The sequence below is a fragment of the Alosa alosa genome, chromosome 5 (genome assembly GCF_017589495.1).
Source record: "Alosa alosa isolate M-15738 ecotype Scorff River chromosome 5, AALO_Geno_1.1, whole genome shotgun sequence".
Taxonomy (NCBI): domain Eukaryota; kingdom Metazoa; phylum Chordata; class Actinopteri; order Clupeiformes; family Clupeidae; genus Alosa; species Alosa alosa.
In genome coordinates, this window is record NC_063193.1 from 3,257,604 (window position 1) to 3,269,664 (window position 12,061).

General features: G+C 44.1%; 1 protein-coding gene across 1 annotated transcript in view; it reads left to right on the top strand.

Annotated features, from left to right (window-relative positions):
- Window positions 1-762: 762 nt before the first annotated feature.
- The window catches only part of znrf3 (zinc and ring finger 3), a 74,807-nt gene continuing 63,508 nt past the window's right edge, over window positions 763-12,061 (top strand). The window contains exon 1 of the mRNA XM_048243797.1: window positions 763-1,244. Within this exon, the coding sequence (XP_048099754.1) occupies window positions 1,014-1,244 (231 nt within the window). The 5' untranslated portion in view covers window positions 763-1,013. The remainder of the gene's footprint in view (window positions 1,245-12,061) is intronic.

Below are 12,061 nucleotides of genomic sequence, written 5' to 3' on the forward strand. Positions count from 1 at the left end.
GAGAATGAGTACGCTAAGGACAGTAAGGCTTTGAAGATCCCCTTGTTAACTACCCTACTGCAAGAATAACTTGGTTCTGCAAGGGAAATAGCACAGCTATGACAGTGTGGGATCATATATGGGCAGTGTGGGAATATGGGCTGCTTTAAGAATGATTTGAATCTACTTTATTAGCAGAATTATTTTGCATTAGGCCTACATTAGGCTACGTGATACTGTGGATTAAACTATGTTAATCCTGCTTTTAATGTAATACGATTAGAAGATATTTTGAAGTGATCCAATTACTCTTGGCATTGGTAACACAATCGTAATTGACCCTAAATAGTCAAAAATGAGATTGAAAAATTAGCTCCAATGAATTGTAAAGTGTTTTGAAGAGTGATGTCTCCGTTAAGGAAGTGTGCGTCTTGCTTGGACTGTTTAGGTTAGGATTTATTTATTTACTAGTGGTAGAGTAATAGTCACACTTGCATTTAAAAATAGATTTGTTCCAATAGTTTACTGGCCACAGTCGGTAGACAAGCCATTGCCCGATTGCATATTCATTTGCAAAAGGTAAGCGACACCGCTGAACCACCTTAACAGAGCTATGGCAGCCCGGAGCGGGGAGTGGAAGTTTGAGGGTCATGAAGATTGGTGGGTGGAGACCGCATGGGGACAACCCTTTTGGAAAAAAAAGGGAAAATCACGTGTTTGGAGATCAAAGGATCTCCGCTTTGTAGGGCCAGAGAGGGAGAGAGGGGGAGTCAAAGAGAGGGAGAGAGAGTGCAAGCAAGCTAGCTAGCTGGCAGTCAAGCAAGCAAGCAAGCGAGCGAGCTAGCGAGCAATGCAACTCAGAAGGCTGCAATGGTGAAATAAGCACGATTCGTGAAGGGCATATTTTTTTCGTTGCACAATCCAGAGAACATCGCGGTCTGAGACTCGTCTGTTCCAGTTAGACTTAATTTCTTATTCAATACCTTAAAAACATTGGAAATTATGTCCCGATCGGCGCTGATCCAACCGGCAAGATGATGGTTTTATCAAGGAGAGGGTTAGGTTGTGTAGCAGATTCGGTGGTCTTGGTGATATTTGTGGCCACCTCTTGCTTGGGAACCGTATCAACCAAGGATACTGCCTTTGTGGAAGTTGTGCTTTTTGAGTCAAGTCCAAATGGAGATTATACCACTTACACTACCGGTTTGCAAGGAAGATTCTCCAAGGCTGGAGCCACAATCAGCGCAGAGGGTGAAATCGTACAAGTATGTAAACATTATTTATTAGTTGTGAGTGTACAAGTAGTATGCGGCCATTGCATGTGATTGCTTTTTTGATTTTCTCTCTACTTCTGACGCTCCTCGCCACAACTTTTTGATGGGCTGCTGCGGGTGTGGGGGCTGGAGGGGGCTGCGCTATGTGAGGATGGTACTAGCTAGCTAACTAGCTATGCGGTCACAAGATGGCCTCTAATGTTATCTAGTAAACCTCAATTCTGTTAAACATACGATCAGCAGTTAATTTAATATGTCTAGTATTTAGTGAAGCTCCCTTTGAAGCACCTCATAACATCACAGCCTCTGTATGTACATTCGAACGCTTCAATTTTGTAGTGGGTTCTTTTTTCTTTTTACATGTCATGAATAATCATGTTCGACAAAGGTTTGCCTCAAAATAAATCGTATTTATAATGGTTTATGAAACCTTACGTTGTTGGCACGAAAGGATATCTTCAGACTAAACCCAGTTCTCTCTCTCCTTTTTTTATTTTTTTAAAAGATGAGATTTCCTTGGTTTAGTGAAGCATGTCTTGACGGGCCTGAAACTTTCTTTCACATAATAGTGAAATAATTGAAATGTTGACGGTCTGTCACACAGTACAGACTGTTTCCCGCTCCATAAGCCTGTAAATTTGTAACGCGGTGTGTTAAAATTTATCCAGACTGGAATCTGGTCGATTCCTTTGAAGTTCTGAGCGTAGCGAACAGCGACTCAGTATACCACTGTTAGGATAAGTAGCAACAATGCAAACATAAGTAGTCTATTACAACAGAAAGGCGATAAATAAGATTGGGTCATTAATTAACTCTTTCAAATAGTGTTGATCTTGATGAGAAGAAGAGTTGCGTGATGGTATAATCTGTTGAATAGTTCAATCCGCTCCTTGTCGTCTTTTTTGTACTCTTGGGCAAGTTTACCAAAATGCTTTGAAAGCAGTCCAAGTCCGTAGCGTTGTGTGGGTATTATGCTACACCCCATTCCCCTCCAATCGTTGTAGCTTTTACATGTAAACGGAGAACGTGGAGCGATTGTTGTGCTTCGCTGAAAGACTTATCAAGAGCTAGTTGCCTAATCTTTGATCATTTGCCTTAACTTTGAATTTGAGTTAAGAACACCTAGCATGCAGTATGAGGTTCGAAAATGTGCTCACTGAAAATAAGATCCACAGGCAGCGGCGAGTGGGAAAGCACATGAAAGAGACTTCAGAATCCACTGAGTTCAGTGCGGATCAAAGTTAGTAGGCTAAACGCAACGTTCCCTACCCATGCACGTTTTCCGAGAGGCTCTCTTGTGGACAAAAAGCTTTGTGACACCGCACACCTTGTCATTGGAATAGTAATGTTCGCTAACTGGTGGTGACGGGAAAATGTTAGGGCTGGAATTGGATCGCCTAGATTAGAAGAACAGTTGTACTAGTTCCATGATCTCTGTGGTCCTTGTTTTGCCTGACAAACACATCACAATGAAGTGTATTTGTTAATGATAATGTAATAAACGTTATATGAATGACAGATTTGTCAGGGTTGAAAAAAGATGATTTACAACCCACCTGTAGCTGAGTAGGCTAGTGTGCAATATGGCTTTGTGAGGCTTTTTTCTTCTCGTAGCCTATATGAAGCCCTAATTGTATGAAAGGTTTGAGAAAATGCAAACCTATACTTTGCAAACCATACCCGTCATGGACTTCAATGACATTTTTAATTTCACATTCCCTTGTGTCTCTCTATGTATTCCAGTGAAAGGAAATGAGAATTTATGGCTGTAAAAAAGTTAAAATGGATGTTATATTTAGGCTGTGCCTTGCAGACAGTTGGAATGTGAATGCACTCACATGTTGAGAGCGCAGTGTTAGGCACTTGTGCATGGGCCTTCAGGCTGTTGCAGTCCCGTTAAATGCAGTGCAAGGCTTTCCGCTTTGGTGGTAGGCATACTTTATCAAACCCAGGTTTATATATAAATTGCACTGAAGAAAGTATTGGATCCAAGAAATGAACAACATTTTGCAGAGAAATGGACACTGTATGTGTTGTCTGAATGGTATTGATAGTCTATGTACAGTACTGCCTGCCCATAGTGCAATAGCAAATCCAAGACTTCACTGCTGAGGTTTGTCAGAAGTTATCTGAAAAATGTTTTGCATGATAATTTCAGCACAGGCATTTGCAGATGTTGAAAGACGTTACTCTATTTCAGCTTCTAATTTTTTAATTTAAGTAGTTATTTTATAGGCATATGGACCATTGTTTTGACTATTCTGGGTATGGGGAATATTTTGAGGCTCATTGTGGTCTGCTAGAATCATTCCCATTCACTGAAAGCAAATTGTGCAGTTCAAATGAGAATGCTTGTCACTAGTAAAGGTTATGAACCAACCAAAACAGTATTATTTTCCCATATAGATGAGAGAGACCATTTTGCATGTTTTAAAATGTCTAGGTTCATGGCAATGTTCTAGCAGTGGATCACATTCTACTGTAGGTGGATCCGCACTGGCCACCTTGTCTTGAAGCTGATATTATGCAGCTGAATTTCAGCGCATCTACTGTTGTGGCGTTGTCGCAAGAATCCCTCAAGCTTGTTCCAGTCCTCATGTGTAACTGTCTCTTTTATGAATGATTTTGCTCCCGGCTCCAGAGATGAGTCTGGCTTCCTGAACTTAGCAGTCCTCTATCATCCGCCACACCACCTCTACATAACAATCCCCTTACAGGCTAGCCTACTGGAGGCATGGTGCTGCTGTTTGCTCTCCTGGAGTTCTGGTTGGTTCTGCCTTTGCTATGGTGGATGAGCCTTCAGGCCTAAGGTTCTTTTTGCACGCCAGAGGCTTTCAAAGCAACACTGTGCGTGTGTATAACATTGCGTTGAGATGCCCTTTAGTAGGTGTGAGTGAGTGTGGGGGTCCCTTTCCCTGTTCTCATAGGGCAAAAAAACGAGCGCCTGCTATGTGAGCCAAAACAAATAAATTAACTCAATTTGCTACTTGCTCCATGTTAGGGGAAAATGAGGTGACTGGTCTTGGCTAATACGCAAAACCAATGTTCCACTTGGCAAGTGCCCCCTTCTGCCTGGAGTTGGTGGTGGTGGTGGTGTTTTTTTCCCTTCTTGAATAGGAAGGTAATCAATGTCTTTTCAAATTATTCTCTTGGCAGTTGAGGCGGTGTGGTTTTTTTTCTCCCTGCGACAAGGTTGGCTCGTGTGTTGCATTTCGAATACAGTTAAAAAGTGTTTAAGTCTGATGTTATTTAGCTGACTCATGGCTGAAAAGAATTTGGTTGATGTGACTGGATTAGTCCTAATGGCTTTGTAAGATGTTGATCCACAGTCTTAAAATTAATGGTCTTGTATTAAACATTTTTTTTTTTTTTTTTTTATCCCAAAAAATTATCCCAAATTTCAGCAAATTAGGCGTGGTCTATTTGACCTGGAGTTTACCATACGATCATAATCGCTTGTGCTGTAATTTGAGAGTTCACAGTTGTCTCAAGGAACCAGGGACATGCATATCTAATGACAGCCTGCATCTTGTTTTCTGAAGTAATGAGCTTCCTCCCTCTGGATTGGCCCACAGTGCGGGTTTCTCGGATACCAGCTGATGCCGAGGTGGAACTGGCCCCTAGTTGGCCCAGATCCGGGCGCCCACTGAGGTCCTTGTTCCCATTTTGGTGGCTGAATGTGATTCATCATACTCCACACAGTAATGTATACAGCTTGGATATTGTGCTTTGTGGAATATCCCTTAGGGATATTCAGCCTAGATAGTGGTATAGACAATGCTTGGGGTGGTGGAATCATGCATCTGTCCCCAATACCTACCCAACCCGTAGTACATCCGTGTGTACGGAAAGACCAGAGTCTGTATTTTTGTTAAGATTGTGTGAATGAAATGATTAACCTGAAGATGAAACAATAGGATTAGTAATATAAAAAAACTAAAAGAAAAACCATTCCAGAGCAAATCCTCACAGCGTGGCTTCAAAAGCAGTGGCCATATTTTTGTCCTTTTCGGAGCTCCTTGTGGCCCTCATGCGCGAGCGTTGTCATTTCCTCTGGAGCTTACTCGCAGCTGGCACATCTGAGTCTCATTTCCAGCCGCGGCGTGGAGTAGAGTGGAGTGGAGGGGAGTGGAGCGCTCGGAGCCGGGGACGGAGCCGCAGGAGGAGCAGGAGCTGAGACGTGGCGCTGAGGTGACCATGTGCGACTCTTCCCATGGAGCGCACAAGAATGTGGCCACTATGCTACCTACTTCCTGCACCACCAGAGAGTGGTGGTGGTGTTGGTGTTGGGGGGCCTCAAACTGAAGTCTGCAGGGAGGAAGGAAAACATATACATGCTGCCTGCTCCCCAAAAATCTCCCTGAAAAAAGTAAAACACAAAAAACTGCATCAAGCATCGTTGTGTGTGTGCTCATAAATTAAATTAGTTCTGTGGGTGTGTGTTATACTTCATACGAGAGTACACATTACACACATATTTGTGTGACTGTGTATGTGCATGTGCGCTTGTGCCTGCATGCTTTAGCAGTTACTATTGCAAGCGTTCCACCTCTTCGAAAGCAGCAGTGTGTGTGCTAAATTAAGACGATAATGAGGGCTTGGTTTTGCGTTTTTTCTTTTCGTTCAGACTGAAAATCCCAGGAGTCTGGTATGACTCCATCCGAGACAACAAGAGGTACAGAGGAGAGGGCCACCACCCCTCCCTGCTTGGGCTGCAGTAGTCGTATCCAGCCATAAGTTTAAAAGGTTAAAGTGCTTCGCGACTACTTTTTCCATTTATTGGTTTTGTGGTCACAGCTGTATTTTAAGTGCTATCTACTCAAACCGCCAACCTCTTTGACTTTCATATCCCAGCCAAAGTAATTTGAGGCTGTGTTTCTCCGCTATGGGAATAGAACAGATTAAACTGTTTTTGTCTCTCTCTCTGTCTCTCTCTCTCTCGCTCTCTCCCCCTGGCTTTCTTCTTCTCCTGCTGTCTGAAGCTGTGATGGGCATAAAAAACACACAAATACAGACAAACACTTTTTGCCCCCTGCCAGCCATCCACCACCCACTCCACAACAGCGAAAAGCATCTACTGCTCAGCAGGCTGGGTGTTGCTTTACTGTCGGTTTCCGTGGGTTAAAGCAGGCTGCCCTGATGTGTCTGGGGAATGGGGTTTGCCCTCGGTAATCCTCAAGGTTCATTCCATCTGAGGGCCTTCTCTTTTCCTCTCCCTTTCCTCCTCCCTGCTCATCCCTTTGACTTGGCCACTGTGCCGTCGTCAGGGTTCTGTCGTCAGGGTTGCTTTTGTTTGATGGAGCGCCCCTTTGTTGCTCTTGCAGGGGCTCAGAAGTAACCACTCTTCTCGGGGGCCTCAACATACATGACTCTGTTTGCCTTTTCTCTCTACTTGCCTCTCCCTCTCTCTCTCTTTCTCTTTCTGTCTGTCCCTCTCTCTGTCTATTTTCTCCTCTCCCCATCTATTTCCTCTGGGAATATCTTCTCTCAGCTGCTATTGATTACTTGTCACAATAGATTTATATGAAGCGCAGGCCTGCTTAAAAACCCAGATGTTACACTAATGCTTGTCCTGTGGCTAATGAAGTGGTTCCGTGCTCCATGAATATGCATGTGTGTACTACCCCTGCACTGTGCCGAAGCTGCAGCAGCTCATGTAAGTCATGGCTATGAATTTGTAACATCATTTGTAACATTCATGTCGTGTTGAGTCAGTTTTTTTTCTGGTGGGAGGGAGGTGGCAAGGGGAGTGGGGTGGTTGCTAATGTCAACATTAAATGTGTATTTTTAAACTATAAGAGATTGTGTGAGTGCACTAGTATGACCTTGATGGAAGCTCTTATCTCTACCTTCTTTTTACTATTAGACAACCATGAGCCATGGACAGAAATTAAACAGTGTTGACAAAAAAAAGAAAATAGAAATACCACACTCTCTATCTCTCTCCACACCTCCCCACCCCCCCATCATGCCACCTCTTCTCTGGCCCATTCTCTCGATGCCACAGAGGGGCCGAAAAAACAAAGGCGACGGAAGCGGGCATTATGACATGACAATGCCCTACATGCACACACAAGGGAATGGCATGCTTTGTTGTCTGCCAGGAATGTGCTGACTAATGATGGAAGACCAAAATGCTGACCCCCAAACTGCTGGTCCCAACCCAACACTCACTTTTTTGGTCATATACTAGATAGATGAGGAAGGTAGTTCTGTCTGTCTGTCTATCTGTCTAAATACTGTAGCTCACACACTCACACACAAACTCGTACACATGCCTTTTTTTACACACACTGTTGCCCCTGACCATGTGGTAGACGTGCAGTACAACTGTTTCCCTGACAACGTGTGGAGTGGTCTTATCACAGCTCGGGTCAGTCTCCAAGGGTCAAAGTATCCTCTTTTGCGTCCACTTCTCCTCTTTTGCGTCCACCGTTACTTTCTTACATAAGGTTGTAGACTGTAGAGGTTGCGAACAGGATGGAACTTTGTCCTGGCTGCCGGCTGTGGTCAATCAATGAGAAGCACTAAGATAAGTCTGTAGCAGCCCTCTCAGCTTCCCAAAGAAACATTCTCCAACCATTTTTTTTTTTTTTAAGAAATATTGGAACCTTTCTGAAGTAAAGAATGAATTCCACTTTTGAGACACGAAAATATATTATTGTCTTCCAGGCAGAAGCATTTTTGTTTGTATTTGGTGACATGTGTTCTGGTGTGGTGTTGTCTAATGTCTCCATTGCCCAGACAGGAATTCCAGTCCAGCTGCCCCCACCCCACCCCCTCTTTTATTGTTCTTTGTGAAGGGGATTGGAGCATACCAATGGCTGGGATCTTTTACAGGCATGTCAGGTGTGCAGGAACACCCATGCCCCTCCCCCGATGTGTGTCTCTCTCTCTCTCTCTCTTGCTCACTCGCTCGCTTCCTCTCTCTCCCTCTCGCTCTCTTGCTCCCTCTCTTCTTCTCTCCCTCCCCGTCTCTTTTTCAGGGATTGTCAGGTGTGCATGTAGAGCCACCCCATCCCCCAATGGCTGCGGGGCTCCTTGCAGTGTCGCCAGAATAAGCGATGGTGTCCGATGACTGTCTGTGGGCCTTCTAATGAGAGGGGACCTGGACAGAGGCACAATAAGGCCAGGCTTATGATGGATTGGAGTGTCTGTCTGTAGGCGGCTACATGGTAGTCTCTGGGCAATTTGTCTTTTCTTTTTTTGTCTTTGCCAGGCTCAGGTCTCAGTGGAATTCCGTGTGGTATAGCGCTGTAAAATCTGCCCTGTGTGGCTGTTTTTTATTGTTTTTAGTTCTTTTGTTGTGTGGAAGTTTTGCCTTGTTGTTTTTCAACGAAGAAGAAGAGACAGTACATTGTGGTAGTGTTTGCATCATGGACATTGTTAAGGCAGTGTTCTTTTCTGACTAGCAGAGTGTAAGTCTTAGGACTTCCTTTTCCAGTAACATTAATAATCAAGTTACTAGTGCAGGGTCCTCATCTTCCTTCATACCCTCATAACGTGGACCTTGCATTGAACCTTGAGTAAGTTTTACCTGATTTGAAAAGATTTGAAAAGAAACATGATTTGAATTTCTTCTCAAAGTAGACGCCGTCGTCTTAGTTCTTTGACGATAAAGACAAATGACCCCTCTATGACAAGTGTGCAAATTAAATTTATGTTTGAAATATTCAATTTAAAGTAGAAAAGATTGGCACTTTTTTTTTTTATGTGAGCCGATGCACATACACACGCACAGAGATGGACAGAACAATCCAGGGTGTGATCTCTCAGGTCAACTGAGTGCAGGCCAACAGTGTTTTTATATATATATATATAAATAAATAATCTAGGAAAGGACATACATGAACATAAATGTTGTTGATCAGACTGGGTTAGCTTGGTTTATGGAGCTCCATACAGTATGCTGTCCATTGAGCTGCTTATTTTGTGGAGGTAGCTAGCTTATGGGGCTAGTCGGGTAGGCAGGTAGGCTGTCAGGTTGGCTTGCAGGGCCCGGGGAGTGCTAGTGAGAAGTGGCTGGAGGAGGCTCCTGGCGATGGCGGCTGCTGTGTTGGAGGAGGACTCTCGACGTGGGTGTAAACCCTGCTGGGATGGTTTGGCTCAGCCGCCATACCGCGGCAGTGGTGGCCCGACGGGGCGGGCCGTGGTAGGGTGCAGGGCGCGGGCGAGATCAAACGCTCTACCGTGCTCAGGCAGGACGGCTGCTTCAAAGCGGCGAGGTGAGTAATGTCTGCCTGATACGCCACACCGCAAACTGCTGCCGATGATGTAATCGCAGCCCTTGAGCAAAATACACTCCCCAGAGAGAGAGAGAGAGAGAGATATGTCTTTATGTGTGTTGGAGGTGGAAGAAAGGAGGGAAAGAAAAGCCTCCTCCTGTCGGACCCCAGACCCAACCTTAAAAAAGAACCTGAGGGCCCTTACAAGTTTTAATGTCTTTTGCTTCCAGCCCTCCCTCCCTCCATCTCTTCTTGCCTTAATCAGATTATACATAAATTAGATCAGCTATAGGAAAATACATAATTTAGGACCTGAAAGTCGAATACATGGATTTATCTGATTTCAACAGATAGGATAATCCGATGGGCATTCCTGAAGTACAAAGCAGTTGGAACATGGTTGGCTGTTCTTTGTAAAGTTTATACAGTGCTTTTGCCTCTCTCTCTCTCTCTCTCTGACCTTCTGCCTGAAAGACAGGCTCTTGCTGCTTTCAAAACTCATTGAGGCTCATTCTGCTGATCACTCATTGACAGCCCACATGACTGCCTAAGGCCTAGGATCATTGTGTGCCCCCCCTGACTGCAGTTCCCTGTGGTTATATACGACGCTGTCCAAGTGTCATCGCTAGAACCTGAAGTGTTAACTCAAGGTTGTCAAGAACTCACAGTTCTTTTATTGCCCTAAGCTGGCTCTGATCTCTGTACACTAGTCCAGGGCCATGCATCTCAGTGCAGAGCATGCAGTCCTTCTTCACAGTCCACTAGAGATCAAGCAGCCCCTTTTTGGCAGATCAGATAAGTAAATGTGTGTTTTTGTATATATGTAATGGTCTTGTGAAAGTCTAGCCAACTATTCATCAAAAGCAAGAAATGTTTTTGCTGTCTGCATTCTTCGGGCAGTTAAATGCTGGTATTTGTGGCCCTCTCGCTGCAGAAGGGCATATTGACCTTTTCAGTAGCGATCCATCAGACTGGTCTATGCTCGGAGGTATGAGTTGCTGTCACATTTGTGAACGTTAGCTTTCACTGCAGTAACAACAGAAAGGACATTTGCATGCATAACATTCTCCAGGTTATCCAGGCCTCTTGAACCATGACTGGGAGGTTGTAAGCAAGCCAGCAGAGAGGATGATGAGAGATGGAATCATTATGGTTGAGATTCAGCTAGGAGGTGACCTCAGAACAGGTCCATGGGTCCAAATCCTTGCCAAATCTAGACTCAATTCGCTCCTATGTACACAGCTAGTTCGAGAGGAGGAGGAAGAGATGAAGAGAGGTATGCAGGTGTTTTGTGTCGTGTCCGAGGAGTTAGCAATGCTCTCTCCCCAAAGTGATGCAGTAATGACTCTGACATTTTCTGCATGCAGATTCTACCCACTCGGTCCTATCGGCCCGACTCCATCGGCCACTATCTGATGGGAGGACACATGAAAAGGTCGGGGTAATTACTGCGCTCAGCTCGTCGTCAGCAGTGCAGCCGTTTATCTGTTCGTTTCCTCTCTCTCTCTCTCTCTCTCTCTCTCTCTCTCTCTCTCTCTCTCTCTCTCTCTCTCTCTCTCTCTGCCAGCCAATAGTGTTTGATTCAGTACTGTGGTTTTGTGTAGCTGAGTGAGATACTAGTTGTTGACTTGAATCATCCTTGCTGGATAAGTCATTGTGACTCTCTGTGGAATGTCACCTGGAGGACACAATCCAGAAAGTGTACCATATTTTCCGGACTATAAGTCGCACTTTTTTTCATAGTTTGGCTGGCCCTGCGACTTATAATCAGGTGCGACTTATATATGAAAAAAATATATAATTGAACATGTTTTTAAATGTTAATTCATATTAACTGACATGAACCCTACATGAATCATTACTGTCTAGCGCGAGAGAGCGCTCTCAAATGCACAAGTTCTGTGCACTTTCAGTCAGAGATTAGTGGTAGCGCTATGCCTGAAGCACAGTGCACCTAAATCATCAAATTATGGCCGGGATTCTATTTATAGCCGGGCCTCAGATTCGGACAAATAAAGGCCAGTAATAATTTTGTTTCAATTTAACTCATAAAAGAGCTCTTCTTAATATTTTATATTGTTGGTTGGTTTAATATTGTTGCCAATGAAAAGTCATTGTCTTATACCACGAGTCTCCAACACGTTGCTCACAAGCTACCAGTTGCATGCCGCCCCCTTCTGAGCTTGCCAGAGGCTGATGCAGTAACCTACATTTAAACACAATTGTTGCTGCCAGGCATCAGCCTACGAATTTTATAAAAAAAGGAAATCATGCAGAATTAAACAAATAACTAAATTTAGGCTATCGTAGACATCTTTGGCTATACGGAATAAGGTTTCCATTTCAACACAACACATGTCCCAAATGAAAGCGGATGCCTTATCTCGCAATAAGCGGATGGAAATCCCGACACTTCATACACGAACCGTCAAATACCCCACAGATTTCAGTGGTCATCAGTCCCGATATTTAGCAATATCAAACAGTACAAGCCATGCCCCAAATAAAGGTGCTATGCTTAGCGCAGCCTAAATAAAAGACTCCCGCCATAAGGATTTGAGGAGTTACGATAGTCTGTCTCCT